Source organism: Propithecus coquereli, unplaced genomic scaffold (assembly GCF_000956105.1).
Source record: "Propithecus coquereli isolate 6110/MARCELLA unplaced genomic scaffold, Pcoq_1.0 Scaffold165, whole genome shotgun sequence".
NCBI lineage: Eukaryota > Metazoa > Chordata > Mammalia > Primates > Indriidae > Propithecus > Propithecus coquereli.
In genome coordinates this window covers 1,449,125-1,469,055 of record NW_012141080.1, presented here as the reverse complement: position 1 = coordinate 1,469,055, position 19,931 = coordinate 1,449,125, and the positions used below count along the sequence as shown (strand labels likewise).

Sequence of the window (19,931 nt, the reverse complement as noted above, 5' to 3'; positions counted from 1 at the left end):
AAATTCTGAGAGCTTATATACATTCCTATAACTATGTATTTTTACATTGCATTTTTCAGCTTACACAATTTATACCCATGCCTTTTCATTGTATGCTCGTTAAACTTGTGAGATTGGAACAACAGAGCTCACAATTAGCCACAAGTTATCAGTGAGCAAAGAAAGAAAGACACGTGTGAGACTACATTCACAACAAATAAGCAACTCACCTGGGAGCATATGAGCCAGTACACGTGGTAGCAAGACCAGTAAGCCTTGGCTTTCTGACTCCAAGGTCCAGGCTCTTTTCAGTAGCTCCTTTTGCCTCCTTCGTTAATAAATGTGTCACTCCCTTCCTTGGTTAAATCACTTCGGTGACCTTTTTAACTTGTGGCAACAAAGTAAAATAGAATATTGTTCCATTGGCTGGTTGTCATTTCGAAAATACCAGGTGGGGCTGTACTCTAATAATTCTTGTTTTCTGGGACATCTCTCAGTTCACATATCCAGGCTCCTCACACACACACAGCCACTTCTAGGTGAGCCTCTGGGGAAATGGGATACTTGCTCATGACCTTCCCTGTCCATACCAAGTCCCTCGATTCAGATATTTTTGACATTTGAAAATGATCCCTTTTAGAAATAATTCAAGTCTACTAGAAAAACAGGGTAATTCTCCAGCTAAGTTTCTCTGTCTTCCTACTATAGATTAAGGTTTGCAGAGCCCACACTGCTGTGTCTGAATTAAATTTACAACAAATCCTGTTGAAACTGAGAAGAAAAAAAACTTTGATTAGTTTCAGGCAAGAACTTTGAACCTAGTCATGAACTCAACCTAAAAATTGTTCTTCTCCCACATTTTGGGGGTCTTTACTAACTTATTTACCTGCTGTTTTAAATTAATTAATTCATTAATCCTGGCTTCCTGGTATCTGTTTTTGAGCACCTGCGGAATATATATATAGCCTTGCATTAGGTGCTTAGTTTCCTGTTAGGATGCCCTTTGTCATTGTTTTATTTCCTACAGATGCTGATTCCTATAATTGTGGGCATGGTGTAATTTAGAGTCTCTGCAAATTACCAATGACCCAAATATGATGTGCTCTGCAACTAAAGGCTTTCACTCACCATAAGTCCCCATTAGTTATATCTTGTCATCTCCCCCAGAAATCACGGCGATGGAAAAGTAAGCGCGAGGGTTCGGACTCTGGCAACCGGCAGATCAAGGCTGCTGGGAAGGTCATCATCCAGGATGTCGCATGCCTCCTTCCTGTGCACAAGTCACTGGGAGAACTGTACATGTAAGTATCAGGTTTCACATATAACCCAGGCACAGTGGCACGTTCCTGCAGTCCCAGCTATTCAGGAGGCCGAGGTGGCAGGATTGTTTAAGCCCAGGAGTTCAAGTCTAGCCTGGGCAATATAGGGAGACCCTGTCTCTTAAAAAGAGAAAATTTTTTTCAAGTATGCTGCACTGATTTAGTCAAGATTAGCAAGACTTTTTTTTTTTTTTCTTTTTTTTAAGTGTTGGAACTCCTTCTTCAAAAGCAGTTTTAGGAGAAGCCCAATGTATTAGCCTTCTATTGCTGCATAACAAATTACCACGAATATATTAAATAGCTTCAAACAACAGTCATTTATTATCTCCCAATGTCCACGGGTCAGGAGTCTGGGTGTGGCTCTGCTGGATCCTTGCTTGGGGTCTCACCAGACTGAAATCATGGCATTGGCCAGGCGGTGGTCTCATCCAGTGCTCAAGGGTCTCTTCCAGTCCTGTTCAGGCTGTTGGCAAAATTCAGTCCCTTGCAGCCGTAGCAGCCGTAGAACTCTTCTGCGAATTTCATCTTCCTTAAGGCCAGGAAGAGTGGCTCACATACACTTCACTTTCTTTCTAAGGTCTCGCCTGATTAGGTCAGGCCCACCCAGGACAGCCTCCCTTTTGATGAAACCAAGGTCAACTGCGTAATAACCTAATCATTGGAAAGTGATATCCCATCAGTATTCACTGGTGCCATCCACATTCAAAGGGAGGGGGTTATACAAGGCATGCATGGCAGGGAGCAGGAATCTTGGGAACCATCTTAGAACTGTGCCTCCTACAACCCAGTATGGAAAAGAGATAAAAGCAGAGCTATTTTGGGTTGAAAGGAGGTAAGAGGTGAGTGACCAGCATGCAGAGGCTGGCTTGCAGTTTTCCTGCTTCTTCCTAAACTTGAACTCATAATAGAAAGTATTTTTATTATGTAGTATACATGTTCCTACTCTTTGTGTTAGGAACCACAGTGTTGCACATATTTAAATCCATTCTTATGCAACCCTCAAACCCTGGGAACTCCACAGACCAGCTGGCTGACAAATTGGTATTTGAGTACAGCCTCCTCTCCTGACTGCAAACAGGTGAGTGATTTCACCTTCCCCAGGCTGGAACCCACAGCTGTATTAACATCAGCTAAGCTTTTCTTCCAAGTCAGGTAGAAAGGGAACTCAAGGCCAACACAGAATAAAACATTTTGACTGACAACCAAAGAGGCTGTTTCCGGTCTGTTTGTTAAACCAGGAGTCATTGATTCAGGAAGTTAGACTAGAAAGAAACTTTTTTATTCTTTTTAAAAAATTTCAGATTGAATGTGAATGATATTCAGGAAACATGTCAGAAGAACGCCACTTCTGCCTTGCTTGTGGGAAGGAAGGATCTTGTCCAGGTATTGTACATCCCTTTTGGTGGAGATCTGGATTTTTCTTTATGAGCAAGTTGTTTTCACTTTGTAGTTATAGTCTAGCAACATTTTCAAGGTGCGCCTCCTATTTTGCAATTCCTTTCCTATTTTCTTTGCCAACCTATAGGGCTAGGGCAGCTTTCCAAATCCCCTGGGTGTTTTCTGTCTAGTGCATAATTAGGAAAGTCCTAAAGCAATTACTGAGTATTTTTTATTACATTTCTTTTCTATTCCAGTAACATGATGATTGTTACATACCTAAATTTGGGCATCTATATCTTTGCTATTTGCACCCTCAGTTTTTTTTTTTAACTTTTAAAATTGCTTCATTTCATAAAAGGTTTACGGAAGTATTCCTTTAGAAATGTTCATTATAAAAATATGATTTAATATTATAAAGATTTAAGTTTCCTTCATCTTTGCAGGAGCACAGCAGTGTATTAAAACAAACTGTTCCTGTATTGTTTTGCTTAACAGCTTTAATGAGATATAGTCCACATACCATGAAATTTACCCATTTAAAATGTACCATTCAGTGGTTTTTACTATATTCAAAGTTGTGTAGCTATCACCGCAAACAGTATTAGAACATTTTCATTATCCCAAAAAGAAACCCTAAAACCCCTGATTGTCACCTCTTAATCTCTTCTTCCCCCAGCCCTGGGCAACCACTAATCCGTTTTCTTTCTCTGTTGTACCCTTATTCTTTAGCATGGGGATTAGACTGAGCATTGGAAACTACTAGCTGTTGTCCTGGCAGCTCAATTTTTCCCTTATAACGCTCCAAATGAATCAGAGCTAAGGCCTTTCCTTGATTTTTGTCTGATTAAAAAATCCCTAGCATTTCCATTTGTCTTCTAACAAACACTGTCACGTCTCTGCCCAAAACCCTTTTAGGAAAAATTCAGTGATGGATTTAATCTATTTCTATAAGGACTCAGCTCCTTAGATTCTGTGAACACTAAGACAACAGGAGGTAGTAGAAGCTTCAGGGCAGAATTGACAGTGGAGGCGGAGGCCCAGTTCGGCTTCCTCGAGGAGTGACATGAGGCAAGTTATTTTGGAGTCTTTCAGCCTCTGTATGTTTGTAAGCTGAGAGCCCCGAGAATAATTACCTCATAGGTTGGTGAGAAGTTTGGTAAATGTAATACTAAGGCAGACCAAGGTTCATTTTCTGAAAAAAAAAAAAAATTCTCCGAGGAAAGATTACTTCCTAAAGTTTATTTTATGTTTTCAGTACTTTTCTGGCAGAATTGGTTGGGAAGGGCAGGCCAGTCTGAATGAAGTGGCAAGACTCTTGTGTTCAGACAGACACAGCTTAAATCTGGGCTTTGGCACTTTTTTGTTGTGTGATTATAAGCAAGCCACCCAATCTTTCTGAACCTCAAGTTCCTTGACTATAAAATGGAAACAATATTTTTAAAGTAATTATGAGAACTAAATAAGATAACATGAGAAGTCCAATAACTGTATATGGTAGATGGTAAATGCCCAGTGTATGGTACAGTTACTGCTGCTGTCCTTGTAATGATCATTTGTGACATGTGACATGATACTGTTTAATGGGAGAGAGAAATGACATCAGTGAAAATGTTTGAGTTTTTTTTTGTTCTTTATGTCCACGTTGATGTTTTTGTGTTTATTATTTTGCAAACAGTTGCAGAAATAAATACAAGTGTCACTGTTTCTGTCGAAGGCATTCAGGAGATGGGTGTTAGGAAGTGACAAAATACATGCCTAAGTTGGCTGCTAGGGTAGTAAACATCCTGTCCTGTTCCAGAAAGTCATTAACTTCTCTCAGCACCCATTCAGTGGGGTCATTGATTATAGAGATGAAAGTAAACTTCAAGTTTCTCTTTTTAAACGATACTTGGGTGTATTTTTCAAGGATGTCGGTGCCACGTAATTTCATTGGTTTTGTGTGTCTGATGTTTCCAGGTAGTGAGCATACAGTGATGTGTTGCTACTGAGAAAGATTTTCCAAAAGTAGTGTTCAATGTTTAAAGGTTTTGAGGGGACGGGGGCTTTGTTTATGACCTGATGTATTTAGTGTGTGCCTTGGATTTAACAGATACTTAATGAGCGTTTGTTTCTCTTTGATGACTCTAAGCGCCATGACATTTCAAGTTTGAAGGGTTTCCTCAGATCTGGTGTCAACAGAACAAAAGCCAAGTCTGTTTTGTCATGGCCTTTTTTTTTAAGCTTCAAAGAATATGCTGAATCTCTTGTAATGAAGGCAACAAAGTTTTTCATTATTTGGGTAAATAAAGAAGGGCAGATCTTAAACATAATATAGAATGTTTTTTTCCCTCCCTGCCAGCCAAGTTCACTCCTGAAGCAAAAGAACAAGTCATATGAGTCAGTGGTTAAATAGACGGTCCTTTGAAATGATCACACTATGTCATTTCTCTGAAGTTTTTAGGGCCAGTGTTTCTCAAACTTTATAGTACGCACAAGTTCCCTAAGGATCTTGTTAAACTGTAAATTCTGACTCAGTGGGTCTGAATGGGGCCTAAAATTCTGAGTTTCAATAAGCTTCCAGCTTTTGTGCACTTCACAGTAGCAAGGTGTTAGATTGTGTGTGGAGGATAGGAAGGTTACTTCCCAGTTTCTGCTCCAGTCCTCACCAGTCTGAGTTTGTGTGTTTCTCTTTCATCTGTCTAGGTCTGGTCGCTGGCTACGGTAGCTACAGATCTTTGCCTTGGTCCGAAGTCTGACCCAGATTTGGAAACACCCTGGGCTCGACATCCATTTGGTCGACAGCTGCTGGAGTCCCTGTAGGTTTTGAGAGCTAAAAGTGAGGAAAATGAGTGATGGCAATTTTAGGTCCATAAAGACTTTAAAAAAATGTTATTGTCTAAGAGAAGGATGCAGAGGCCTGAAGAATGAGAAGAAGTAGGATCTTTTAGTGCTGAAATAATTCTGTGCAGAACCAACTTTTTATTGCAGAAGGAGCTATACAATATTTGTCATTTATAACAAGGATGCGAAACCCTAAGACTCATGTATCCAGTTGCCTGTTTGCCATTCTGTGATGGTAACAGGGTTCTCTCAGCTCCTTCATGTAGCTTTAGGTTATATGAATGATATACATAGGAACCCCCTAAAAAGCAATGTGACTGTTCCTTGGAGTTGGGGAGACTGAGAGAACACATATTGCCTCACTCAGATGTTAGTTTAGTCTGCTTAGCTCTTGGAGAAGCTACATTCATGTGCGAGCCCAGGCTTGGATGCCAACCAGAAGCTTCCAGATTAATTATCTAGATCATTTGTAATACTTTGTTGGATGCCTTATATTCCAAAACAAATCTAGCCAAATTCAAAGTAGGTCAAACCACTGGATGTGTAGAAAACTCCAGTTCCTGACAGGGGTTTTTCAGGCAGAATTAAGAGGCCTTCTGCCTACCCCTGTGGCAATATCCCGCCATGACTGTGGGAGTTATCCTGCCTCGGTCCCCTCTCTTGACTTGTTTTCTTTCCTCTCATCTTTTTCTTCAGGTTGGCGCATTATTGCCAGCTCCGGGATGTTCAGACATTGGCTATGCTCTGCAGCGTGTTCGAAGCCCAGTCTCGGCCCCAGGGAATACCAAACCCCTTTGGGCCTTTTCCTAACCGTTCTAATCTCGTGGTGTCCCATAGTCGATATGTAAGTTTGCAGTTTTCTGGTTCGTGCCTGATTTCTCCTTTCTGTGGCCTTTCACATGGAACGGTATTCTGACGCCAGTCCTGTTTGTTCTCTTCCCGCCTCTAGCCTAGCTTTACTTCCTCTGGTTCCTGCTCCAGTATGTCGGACCCAGGGCCCAACACTGGTGGCTGGAACATAGGTTGGTGTGGAAATGACTTAGCCCACGCTGGATTTTTAGCACTCCAGAAGCTGTGTGCAAGTTGTTAATGCGTAGTCTTTCTTTGATGCTTGTGAGGGTCTTTGTGCCTCCCGGGGTTGCTTTTCCTCTCAAAACCCCGAGAAACTGACAGTGGGACTTTGTGCACTGTTCACCCCAAAAACCTAACCCCTTGTCTTTCCCCCTTCACACGCCCCTTCCATGCTCCTCTGCCACTTCCTGTCGTCTCCCTCTTCCCTTGGCCGCTTTCAGTGTAGAGAAATAAAGCTGGGTCTGACTCCAGCTCCATAAAAGGTCTGTTTGCTGAGTTAGGTGTATTTGTGTTTCCTGGATTTAAAAAAATTTGTTTCAAAAATGATCTTAATTTTCTTGATTGTAAAAGCAGTACGTGCCCAGTGAAGTAAAACAAACAAAAAGTGTTAGAGAAGAAAGTAATAAGCATTGATCTCCCACCTAGGAATACTATCTGTTAACATTCTAGAACATTTTCTTCCAATCTTTGCATGCGCCTGTGTGTGGTCATTCTATGTGTGCAGTTTTGTGTTCTGTTTTTAGTTTTATCATGAGCATTTTTTCATGTTGCTTAAAAAGTCTTCCTAAATAACGATTGCATAACATTCTGCTATGTCACTGTGCCCTAATTTGCTTTAGCGTTATGGTGGGTGCTTAATCACCAGGTTCCCTTAATAATAAATACCTGGACAAAAAGGTTCGGGCTAGGGAAGAGTTCTGTTCAGTTATATTTCTCAGAATCTTCAGCTTAGCTCACTTTTCTTCCAGGGACTCAGTTGCATACACACTGATTATGAGAGCTTTCAGATATGTTCTGTGCCTTCTCTGATTGCACCTTCCCTTTCCCATTTGGTTTTCTTAGCGGGAAGAGAGGCAGAACATGCGTCTTCACCCTGGGGAGAGTCTTCACCCGAAGAACTGCGCTTTGGCAGTCTGACCTACAGCGATCCCCGGGAGCGAGAGCGGGACCAGCACGACAGAAACAAAAGGTGATAACCTTCCCAGGCGTCGCTGTGATTCCAGAACTCTAGAGCCTCCAGAGTCAGGACACTTGCCTTAGGAAGGGTATACTAAGTGCTGTTTGGTATCAATCTTTTTTTTTCTTAAAGTAACTGACAAGGCATCTTTTGAATTTTATTCAGGCTCCTGGACCCCGCCAATACCCAGCAGTTTGACGATTTTAAGAAATGCTACGGGGAAATCCTCTATCGCTGGGGTCTGAGGGAGAAACGGGCTGAAGTGCTGAAGTTCGTCTCCTGTCCTCCTGACCCTCACAAAGGGATCGGTGAGTATGAATTTCTTTCTTTTCCTGTTACTGTCTGAAAGTTCCTGTCATTTAGTTTGTCTACAGGATCAGATTTGGAATGAAGTTTTAGCTTCTCATTTAGAAGCAGAATTTCTGAAGCATTTTGAGTCTATTCCAAGCTTTTGAAAACCCTTGCATTTCATAACAAGATTGAATTTCTATTGCAACAGAAGTGGTTTTATGGAAAGTATGCGGTGTGGATTGGAATTGGGGCTATTTATGCATGTATTCCACTAACACACAGCCAGCTCCTCTTATGCACAGCGCGTGCACATTCCTTGCCTTGGTGGAACTAGCTGAGTGGGGCAGAAACATTAAATACTACATGTCATGATGAATATTAACGAGCAAACAAAAGCGACGTTGGGGCAGGGAGAACAGGGAGAGAGACTCTTAGCAGATGTGTTGAGGTCTGTTAGGAAGGCCTCTCTGAGGAGCTGCGGTCTGAAGGGTGAGAGGAAGCCATCCTCCCTGCCAGAGTAAAGGAAGGCCAATGTGGCTGGAATACAGGGAGTGAGAAGAATGGTGTCAAATTACAGTGTAGGATAACTAGGGCATGTCAGACAGGGACTTGTAAGTTGTGATCAAGGATTTGGATTGTATGCCAAGCCTGGTGGTACACTTCCAAGGGCATTAAGAAGTAAGCAACATGGTGTGGTTTATGTTTTAAGATGCCACTTTGGCTATCACATGAGGAAAGGCTGGAAAGAGGACAGGTCAGCAGTAAGGAAGCCCTTTTGGAGAACATTATGGCAGTTAGAGGTTGATGGCCTGGTCTCAGGGTGGTGCTGATGGAGGTGGGGGGAGATGGATGGATTAAAAAGATATTTTAGAGGTAGATTCAATGTGACTTGCCAATAACTTGGATGTGGGATTAGGAAGAGACAGAGCTTGGGTAATTCCTGGATTTCCAGCTTGAGCACCTGGGCTACTGGCCGTGCCAGCTTCTAAGATGGAAAAGACTGGAAAAAAATAGTGAGCTTAGTTTGGGCTAGTGAGAGATGTGTGTGAAATAGGGGACGGGAGAAGTCATGTAGGGCTCAGAGGAAAGCCTGGGGCTAGAACTGGGAATTTGGGAATCTCCAGCATATAGATGGTATATTGACCTGGGAGCTAGGGGTGAGGGTGGGAACGAAGAGTGTAGGGAGAGGCCACTGGCCTGGCCCTTGAGAGAAACCTGTACTCAGAGCTTGGGGCCTGGAGGAAGACCCAGAAATATTGACTTAGAATGAGACACCAGTGAGTTTTGAGGAAAAGCAAGACTGATATGAAAGAACCTCTGCGAAGAGATATTTTTTAAAGGACAAAATGGAAGACTGCAGATAGTAGACCGAACATACATTGATTCCTCTCTCCCCCAGACCCCACCAAAGTGTCTATACGGAGCTTTTCTGAAGAGGCCTAAGTGTAGAAGGAGAAGTAATGCTGACAATAAAATTTGGGATCTGGGAAGCAGAGAGTGGTGTTGGGTCCAGAGTCGAGGGAGAGACACACGAAGCCTCATGTGCAGCAAAATGCTGTTTATTTTGAGCATCTGGGTGCAGATGGGTGGGGGTGAAAAAGCGTCCACCACGAGGGAGGAGAAAGTCTTGGGTTTTATAGAGGGTTTCTCCAGGGGGAGTGAGTAAGTGGGCCAGAACAGCCGCTGTAATAAATTCTTTTTCAAACAACCAGCTCCTAGGACCCCTGCCCCAGTCACATCCATCCTTCAGCCCCGATGTTGTCCTTATCAGGAGAGATAGGGAGGGATAAACTTCGTCCCTGTGAGGGTGGGGGAAGGAATGGTGGCTGCAGCTGTCTGTTAGAATTAAAACATTCGGGGACTCTCCAGACTCCTGTGGCTATTGTTTACAAGCCTAAGTTTTCCATTAACCGCATTCCGTCCTATACATACTTTTCGGGTTCCCACCTGGAACGAACCTAACAAGTGGCAGCTGATTTTACCTGATAAAGCCGAAACCTGCACTGGCAGTCAGAAAAACAAGGCGCACTGCAGAGCCCCCGTGTGGCTTGGGTCCCTCTGGAAATGGCTTGAAGGTCAGACTAGAAACAGGGGTATTGTTTGAGAGCCCTTTTAGGACCCCCTGATCCCACTCCTTGTTTGTAGCACCAGTTATTACCCCCAACAAAAAACTAGAAATTTGTTTTCTAGAGAAAGTGAACACATTTCCAGATTGAAAGCACTCACCAAGTACCTGGCATGATGAATGAAGAAAGACCAGAGATACAGAGAAGACCCTAGAAGCTTCCAGAGAGAGAAAACAGGTCACATCAAAGGATAAGGAATATGAGTGGTCTGTGGCCATACCACCCTGAACGCACCCGATCTCATCTGGTCTTGGAAGCTCAGCAGGGTTGGGCCTGGTTAGTACTCGGATGGGAGGAATGTGAGTGGCGCCACACTTCTCAGGAGCAATACTGGAAACTAGCTGACAAGGCAGCAGTGCCTTCAACATTCTCAAGGTGTTTCTAACTGAGAATTCTGTACCCAAATTATCAATCAAGTGTGAGAGTAAACCGTCAGGCTATCTAAGAAGGAGGACTAGATTTGATCCAGGAAATAAGGGAGTGGGAATGCTGGTCCACCTCACTGTGCCAGACTGAGAGAGAAACCAGTCCAGATTGGAGCTTCAGGAGCCCTGGCTCCAAGAAGAGAAAATTGAAAAAATATCTAGTGGATTCAGTGTTCCGTGTATTTATAGAAGATTCAGATATTTGAGGGAGAGTTTGGAGATGAATTATTGATAAGTACATAGCAAACTAAGCCAATGAAAAGAACAAGACATTTACTGACTCTGGGAAAAATAAAATGTGCAAGAAAGGAAAAGTCATCGTAGTACATGGCTTGGCTTCAGTAATGTTTACCTAGCTAAATAACATAAAAATGGAATAGTGATCCAACCAAAATGCTAATAGAACTGTGTGGGGAAGCTCAGGGACGGGCAGTGTATGTGTGTGACTGGATTGGGGTAGTGAGAGAGCTTTCCACTGTGCAAAGTCAGTAGATAATGCTGAAACCTGAAAATTAAGAAATAGCTTTATAGGCCAGGTGCAGTTGCTCACTCCTATAATCCCAACACTTTGGGAATATCGTTTGAGGCCAGGAGCTTGAGAGCAGCCTGGGTAACGTAGTGAGACCCTATCTCTACAAAAAACACAAAAATTAGTCGTGTGGTGGCGTGCGCCTGTAGTCCTAGTTACTTGGGGGGCTGAGGCAAGAGGATGGCTTGAGCCCAGGAGTTGGAGGTTACAGTGAGCTATGATCACACCACTGCACTCCTGAATTCTGGAAGTTTCACCTGCCCTCCAGCTGGGCAACAAAGCAAGACCCCATCCCTAAAAAAAAGAAAGAAATAGCTTTATAAACATATCATTTAGAGATTGGGAGGTAAAAACAAAAGAAACAGTAAAACAAGTTGAAGGGATTTCCTCTAGGGAGTGATGGCGGGGGGTGGCAGGGAGTGCTGAGTTTTGTAATAAGATGCATAGAATTTGACTCTTGAAATTGTGTCTGTGTATATAGTTTCGATTTAAAAAGACAAACTAGAGTAATACAGAGATTTAGATAGTGAATAACAAGGACTATTTTAGTACGGAGTACTTCAGTCTATGTACTTAAAGAAATGCAAAGACTCAAAATGCTATTTTAGGCAATGTATTTTCCGAGAGCATCTAAATGCATGAAAGTATCCAGGAAGAGATTAATGATAGTCTGGAGCAATTTGTCTTTCAAAATTGGTTCTCAGGAAAACACGTGAATCACAGAGATATGGAACTGATATGTTAATCCATCAATCAGCTAAACCCTCATTGACATTTACTATTATTAATATAAAGAAAGCATCATGTTGGAGTCTGTGGGATGTACAAAGAAATATAAAGTGTGGTTGGAGGGGTGTCAAGAAGTCTATAATCCAGTCAGAGAGTCTGAAACATAGACTCAGGAAGACTTAAATGATAGTCAAGAATGAATAATATATCCTAATACCAATAAAACAATACCACAAGATTTAAAAAGAGGGGCAGAAGGATTGTGAAAGGTAGACTCACAGACAAAAGCATGAAGAGAAGTATTTTCCATTTACAAAGTTTTATAAGATAGTCCAGACTTGAGGAATTGAGTTGCCCAAATACAGGACTCAGCAGGTATTGAAAGAAAAATAGCCCAAGGCTAGCAGGGCCACTGGTCATCTCTTCTCTTTGTGGCAGAAAAGCAGCAGTTTTCTCTTGTGCTTATCTTGTCTTCAAGGGTCATCCCACATCTGCAGATACCAGCATAGCAAATGTGAGGGGTAAATTTTTCATTTATGGGGTTAGATAAGTATAGACAGGGCTCAAGGCTTCATTTGTTTTGTGAGGTTAATGCTAGACAGAATATTCCTTTTTTAAAAAGTCTCAGGATGTAAGACGATTCGAGGTTTTTTTCTGATTGTGGTGTATGATGTGCTTGGTCTCGACGGTGGCAGAGCAAAGGATTACTCGCTTTCTTAGCCTTCCCTTGGGGATAATTTCTCTCCTAGTGGTGATATCTGCTCACCTAAATCTTGTTCAGCAGTTTTCTGTTTCAGTTTATTAATTTCGTGTCTTGTTTATTTGGCTGGTTTTAGTTACATTTGTGTAACAGGAGATGTTGATTAATACACAAAACTCTTTTTGTTGTATAGTTAACAAACTAGAGCCATGTGACTCTATGTCTTTGGAGTTAGCTTCTGCCTGGAAATTTTGAAAAGCCTCAGAACCATAATTTGATTGTTCTATGTGCCAGAAGTATTTTTATGGTCCTTATTATGTTGTCTATTAGGAACCAAAGATGATCCATTTCACCTCTATCAGTTTTCACCTGCGAAGCCCGTATCATAGTAGTATGCCGCTTACCTGTGATCCCCAAGTTTGTCAGTGTTCCTGGCCTGTCAGGAAATGACATCTGTACTTCATACAAGGCCGGGATTCCCTGAGCCAAAGAATAGTTTCCTGGGAGGATTTTGTAGACTTCATGTCCATATATGAAGCATTCTCCTCCCCTTAATAATGGCTCATAACACCCAGTTAAATGAGACTTGAATTTAAATGTGACATTTTGAGCATGACTTTGGCTGTAAATTTGATCTATTCATGTATATCCTGATAAGGAGGAAGGAAGATTTTTATAATCTATGTAAATACTTTGTCATGAAAAGAAAAGACACTTTGTAGACACTTAACCATTGTTTTGAGCACTCTTGCAATGAGGTCAATCAGTGTATGATTATTTGGTATGGAATTATTGTTCTTAAGTTTTCCTGATGATTTATTATCTTATAATCTATATTAAGATCTCTTGGGTTTTTTTCCTGCTGAATTCTGAAAGGCTAATTGGAGTAAGATACGATTTCAAGAGCATTTCATTTCAGCGTATATAAGTATAAACTGTTAAACTGAGTGGTAGGGATGGAGCAAGAGGGAAGAAAAAGGGAGTTTTCTTGGCGCTGTGTTAGAAGATAGACCATCAGCTAGAATTAAATTTCTTCATCAATTGTAGTCAGTCCTGGCTAAGTAATTCTTGTTCTCATCATCTTGTGTTCTGTACCCATCTGCTTTCACCAAAGTTATCTGCTTCCAGACCAAAGAGTCCTAGAAATCCTGGCCCATCCCACGGTCTGACAAGTGTCTCCTGGTAATGACGGTGTCAGCTTATTTGGAAACCTGGTGCCAGGAGTCTCTTTGCTAGTACCAGTAGTGAAGAGTACTTTTAATAGCACCTAAAGAGGCTTTATTTTGATGTTTCTTCTAGAAGCTTCTATTTCTGATCTATAGTTTAAAGCAGGGGACTTCAGGCAAGTATGAAGCCAAAGTAGAAACCCACAATTTACAATAAAGCTAAATGGCTCTTGCTAACTTATGACAACTATAATAACAGTGTTGGGTGGGGCAGAGGAGCCTTCTGTGCAGTTACAATACACAGTCATCTCTAAGGATTCAGTGATTACCCCAAAATCACGTTTTGGACAGTGAGGATATTGACGAATCTCCACTGTCTTTTAATTCATCCCATAAAATGTTTGTTAAGATTATTGCCAAATGAAAGGAGGGCTGTGTTTTCATTTTAAATGCAAAACAAACAAATTTAAAAAATCAATTTGTTGACAGGTATGCCAGTCTTCGTAATAGACATGAGTATCCTTCTATTGATCTTGAAAGGCAATTGTTGAAAAAAAAACGCTATTAATAACCCTGCACTAGTATACAGTTACCTAGGGAAGTTGAATTTCCCTTTTTGATTTCTCATATTGTGAGTTTAATGAATATAAGAGCTCTTACAATAAAGCTAAACTAATGGAAAGTATGAAGGGCACCAAGCTAGCTTCCCAATTATTTCCAGCATCTTCCTTCTGTATAGTGAGGGAACAAATCTATAGTTTTGACCACTGGTCATCTGGGAAGTTCTATAGGTAGCAGAGATATAGAAGACACTGAGAGCTTTATTATTCTGAATTTAGGAAAAGGCAGTTTAAAAAAGAGTTGCCATCAGTGTGAAAAACAGTGGCCTAAAATAATAATAATAATAAAAAAGTCAGGAGTGATTAGATATAAGCATGAGTACTATGCACATAAACATAAGAAATACTAACATACTTGGTTCAGAATGACAATATTTAAGATAAACAGAGCAGCAAATAATTAAGAACCCTAGACTTTTCAGAAGTAGTCTTTTGTTTAATGTGATTCAAAAGCATGACCAAAAAAGCACCACCGAAAGTTAACCAAGTCTCAAGTGAAATTGTTTTGGTGCTATAAGAAACCGATTTTATCCAGATATAAAATAACTTTTTACATCTTCTTCTTCACATATCAGTTTTATTTTGAATTATTTTTCCTTCTTTACAGTTTATACCATTTTTTTGTTTAAAAATGTTAAATTTCCTTTATATGTATTTTTATATATACACAAAACCAGCAAATTTAAATCTCTTAACTTTAAAATATACTAACCCTATGAGCATTCAGTAAGACAATGCATATACCACATTGATTGACCATCTTAATAAAACTGTAACATTTCCCTTGGTGAACTAACACATCGGTTATCTTGAATAAGGATTCATATCTCATACTTGCAAATAGTATCTCCTTTGCAATTTGTATCTACTATCATCCCAACACCCAAAGTCATTCTTACCTCAAAGATTCAGAGAAAACCTGGGACTGCCTGGGACTGGCACCATGGGCAGATTGTCAGGGAAATTCCAAAGATGTTGGATGTAAAGATACCTTGACAACTCTGCTATTTTGAACACACTCCACATCCCTCTGTACCCCTCAGGTGGTGAATGCAAGCACGTACACCAGCAAGGCTCAAGGGTGTGTCAACATCCTTCTCAACCTATTAACTAATAGCCATTTCATTATGTATGCCACTAAGAGGCAAGGGAGATTTTCTGTCTTGGTGAATTTAGATCTACTTAGAAATTGTCCAGATTCCCCAAAGATTATTCGTTAATTAGCTAAATGAAATATTAGTCTAAGATCTTAAAGTTAAGGATCTTGGAAATTATGTTTAAACTGATTCACTGTAGAGAAGCACAATTATCAATGATATTATGAGTTTTTCAGAGAGATGACATCTTAATAATTTTACCCAGATAGATACAGAGAATAATTAAGTTTACATTTACAGTTATCTCAAGCACCAAAGAACAAACCCTTTAAAAAATTATAATTCACTTTACTTAAACATACACTTTTTACATTCTCATTACCTTAAATTTAATTTAAATGTTGAATGTTTAAATGTCTTGTCAGACCAATAAAACCAGCAATGAAAATTTAAGATGTTTAAACCAATTAGGCTTTCCATGAGAATGTAAACTGAAGTCTTACATAATGTAAATAGTTATGCTTAGACATAGCTGTTTTTAAACCCAAATTATCAAACCAGTCTGATTTGTCTCAGGATTTATCTTAACTAGGACTATCATAAAATGTGCCCTTAGGTACCATGTATTGAAGAAGTTTTTATTGGTGCATTTTTCTGCCCACCAGTTGTCATACAGCAGAGAAGGACCTGTCCTCTGTTGTAAGAGGGAAGGAAAGGAGGGGGGCAGAGCTGGGGTGAGCAGAACACATGGTAGCACAAAGATGAAGGGTCCCCATTCAAAGGCTGCTATTAGCAAAGTGACAGAAGAGGCCATTGGGGGGCGTTTGGGGGTAGGCATGTGGGAGGAGTTTGCAGAAGGTGGCGAGGGCTGAAGTAGCATCTGGGGAACTGAAGAGGAAACAGTCACAGGGCTGGGTGTCCATCGGTGAGCCTGTGTCTGAGGTGGGATGGGCCTTCCTCCAGGGTCGCTTGGCTTCTTGGGGGCAGACATGGAGTGGGCAGGTGATACAGTTCATCCCAGGTTGAGGTTTTGCCAGGTGGTACAGGAAAGGGGCAAAGGAATTGAAGATATCTTTAAAAAAAAAGTGATTATAAAGTTGGTCCACGTAATTTAGGCTGGCCAAAGGGCAAATTGCAGCCGGAAAGGGGCCGGTGGACCACAGGGGTGGAGCCAGCGGGTTAGAGATAACAGGGCAAAGACCTGAGCGGCCGGTGGGCACAGGGTTAGTAGTATGATTTTGGGGACACCAAGGATCATGCTAAGAATTGGGGTAGATGGAAGATTGAGAACCAAGGACAGAAGTCTTCAGTGAAAGGGGATATGTCTCCAAAATGTCAGTAGATGACGGTGGAGAAAAGGGGCAGAGGCTGGTGAGGCCAGATGGCATTAGCCCCCAGAGGAAAAGTGTGGCCTGGGGGCAGTGAGGGGGCACACTCCCAACCCCCACTGCAACTGGGGTCATAGACTTAAGGAGGAAACAGCCAGAGGCCACCAGAGGCAGCTGGGATTTAGTTAGCGTCAGGTGGTAAGGGCACTGTTCTGAGCTAAGCAGGTATTAATAGAACATGTTGCAAGGTCTGCACTTGGGTGACCCAGTGGAAGGAGACAGGAGGAGGGACTTACAGAGCCCTGGGAGTGAGAGCAGAGGAAGCAGTGGCAGTATGGGTGCCTGGCCCCAGGGTGGTAACCGCAGCAGTCCTGATGGGACTCGCTCGGGCGCTCGCTTCCAGGAGGCAGGGAGCCAGTCCTCGCATTTGGAAGAGCTGTGCCATAGTGTCCTGACCTGGGTGTCTCATGCTGCGTGGCCACTTGGCAGGCAGGTGGTACAGAGGGCTGGCTGCAGGCTCGGAACAACCAACCCACCCTCAGCTGGAGTGTTTATGGAGCCATTCAGTCCTTTCAGCTGATGCCTCTTAAGACGCCTTGTACATGCCAGGCCCCTGCCAGCCGTGGGAAGAGGCATCAGTGCAGCTACCACCTGCTGCAGGGCACTGGGTGCCCACTGGGGCCTCTGCTCACGCCCGCCACCACAGTCACAGTGTTGCCCTTTATCAGACTTGTCCAGATGGCAGAAGAAAGAGTTCTGCAGTTTTAAAAAAGAGAAAATGGAAGACATTGGTCTAGCAGATTCCAGACAGGATCCTAAGAGGAATACATCTTTCTTACCTGACAATGCCCAGTTTCCTTTTTCAGAACTAAACTCAAGATGCCTCTTGTTTTGTCCGTCTCCACCCGTTTCCAGAGTTTGGCGTGTACTGCAGCCACTGCCGGAGCGAGGTCCGTGGCACACAGTGTGCCCTCTGCAAAGGCTTCACATTCCAGTGTGCCATCTGCCACGTGGCCGTGCGCGGATCGTCCAATTTCTGCCTGACCTGTGGGCACGGTGGCCACACCAGCCACATGATGGAGTGGTTTCGGACGCAGGAGGTGTGTCCCACTGGGTGCGGGTGCCACTGCCTGCTCGAAAGCACTTTCTGAACCTACAGACCATGGGAGTTGTCAGAAATCCCAGAGCACCCTGATGATGGTGACAAGCTCTCTGCAAGGAGCCAGGCTCTAGAACCTGGGTTTGTCCCTGGCGAGACAAAAGTATGTTCCCCTCAAAGCCTGTGCACCATCGACTTCTCTCGAGCCTTTGCCTTCTCTTGTCTGGCTGTCTAGGGCAGATGTTGCTGCAGGAAGATGGGCGCACACATGTGCATCCACACTTCATGTGTCGTCTGTGTCAGCTGAGCCACTAAGGTGGAAGTTCGCGTGGAGAGAAACACCTGCCTCCAGATCCAATGTGAACTTTGAAGGTGTTAGCCTTAAACCACAGACGGCGCCCTCCTAATGCCAATGCGGAGACCTAAGTCAGATGCAGAAGGTAGTCTCCTGAGCCAAAGGATAGTGGATATTAATTTAATTGACGAGTGGGACTATGACAGTGTGGCTTTAGAAGTTGGTACATTTACCGAGCTGATGGACAGTGGCCTTCTAAGATATGACACTTTAATTGTAAATATATGATGTACTTAAAGATTCTTAAAATGTATTTTTTGTTTGTTATATCTCCTCTAGCTGCTGTTCCTTGGCTAATAAAATTCTAGTCATTGTTTAAAAAAAAATAAGAGAAAGTTGAACAACATTTTAGTGACTCGTTTTTTTACCCTACCTCTAATTGAAGTTAGCTATTTGAATAGGACCAAAGTCAGTGCTCTGATTTTTAAAGGAAATGCTGATATACTTTTGCTATCTGATAAGAGAAAATAGATTTGACATTTAAGGTTTTTTCAAGCCCCAAGAGTCTTATTATTTCTTCTAGCAAAAGGAAGATGAGATTGCTTTGCAGCATTTATATAAAAGGCACCACCTGCATCTCTGTTCAAATGGGCTGGGTCCCGTGAGTCCTCCAATTCTTCCGTGGAGCTTCCCTGCAAGCGTTGCCAGCGTGTGTCTGGGTTTCTATTCATTATAGCTCATGTGTCCACCAGTTCTTCAGAATATTTTCAACTCTTCACATTTTGCATATGCCAGGGAAGAGAAATCTTTTTTGAAATTTCTGTTGGAATATCTATTTCTATTTTTAGAATTTTATAACTCCAAATCGATTAACTTAAGGACTATAACATGTCCGCAGTGTTTTGCATCACTGTTTCAAACTACACGTTAGGACCCATTAATGGATTGTGAAATCAATTTAACCAGCATTAAACAAATGAAGTAGTATAGAAGAAAAATGTTCAGGATGTACCATACATAGTTAAGGTAAATATTCTTCTGTGTAACTTGGTTGTTTTGTTTTTGAGACAGAATCTCATTCTGTTGCCCAGGCTAGAGTGCAGTGGCATCAGCCTAGCTCACAGCAACCTCAAACTCCTGGGCTCAAGGGATCCTCCTGCCTCAGCCTCCCGAGTAGCTGGGACTACAGGTGTGCGTCGCCATGCCCATCTAATTTTTTCTATATTATTTTAGTTGCCCAGCTGATATCTTTCTTTTTTTTTTTTTTTTAGTAGAGACGAGGTCTCGCTCTTCCTAAGGCTGGACTCGAACTCCTGACCTCAAGCGATCCTCCCACCTCAGCCTCCCAGAGTGCTAGGATTACAGGCGTAAGCCACCACGCCTGGCCTGTGTTACTTGTTTACAAGTGTGTGTGTACAAGTGTATACTCCATCATAATATCAATTTTATTTCTTAATGTTGTGGTCAGAAACATTTTCAAAACAGTTTTGGATGCCATTCATACCTTGTCCCCTGTCTTGCTAGGCATAAAGCACCATGACATGAGGAAAGGGCTTAGATCCTATGCAGTGAGACCAGAGGTTTAATACTGGGCTCTAATCCAGGGTAAGGTGTCAGCATCTCAGCAGAGCACACAGCCGAGTCCACTGGGAGGCTGAAAGAGGAGGCCAGAACATCTGAATTTGTTTACACTGTGATTTTTCTTTGTTTGGGTGGAGGCTGTGTAATGGTGATTACAGAATAGGTTGACTAATTTACACAGAGATAAAGGATCTGTTGTGTTCCTCATGAAATCACACCATTTGCAGACAACAATCTTTTCCTGTTCAATCTAATGTAAAAATCTGTCCCTGTCTGTCCCCATCAAGAAGAAATGTTTTTCTTGTTTTAGTTTCTTGTTATGGGAATGTTGTCTTCCCAAACTGAAAAATCTTAATTAATGGATCTGAAGAAATCCAAAGTTTAAGACATTACATAATGTCTTCTTTTAGTAAGTGAA

The 19,931-nt window shown here is 42.0% G+C and overlaps 1 protein-coding gene across 5 annotated transcripts in view; it reads left to right on the top strand.

The window, feature by feature from the left end:
• Positions 1 to 18,330, top strand: part of WDR59 (WD repeat domain 59) — a 65,377-nt gene extending 47,047 nt beyond the window's left edge. For 2 of the 5 annotated variants that reach the window (XM_012641555.1, XM_012641559.1), the window contains 8 exons: positions 1,147 to 1,280; positions 2,600 to 2,681; positions 5,361 to 5,473; positions 6,195 to 6,342; positions 6,448 to 6,520; positions 7,413 to 7,539; positions 7,693 to 7,835; positions 17,454 to 18,302. In XM_012641555.1, coding sequence (XP_012497009.1) covers positions 1,147 to 1,280; positions 2,600 to 2,681; positions 5,361 to 5,473; positions 6,195 to 6,342; positions 6,448 to 6,520; positions 7,413 to 7,539; positions 7,693 to 7,835; positions 17,454 to 17,689 — 1,056 coding nt within the window. In that variant the 3' untranslated portion in view covers positions 17,690 to 18,302. Of the gene's footprint in view, positions 1 to 1,146; positions 1,281 to 2,599; positions 2,682 to 5,360; positions 5,474 to 6,194; positions 6,343 to 6,447; positions 6,521 to 7,412; positions 7,540 to 7,692; positions 7,836 to 10,008; positions 10,909 to 17,453 lie in introns of those variants that run through there. The other 3 variants (XR_001137358.1, XM_012641556.1, XM_012641558.1) reach the window with 3 other exon arrangements.
• Positions 18,331 to 19,931: the final 1,601 nt, after the last annotated feature.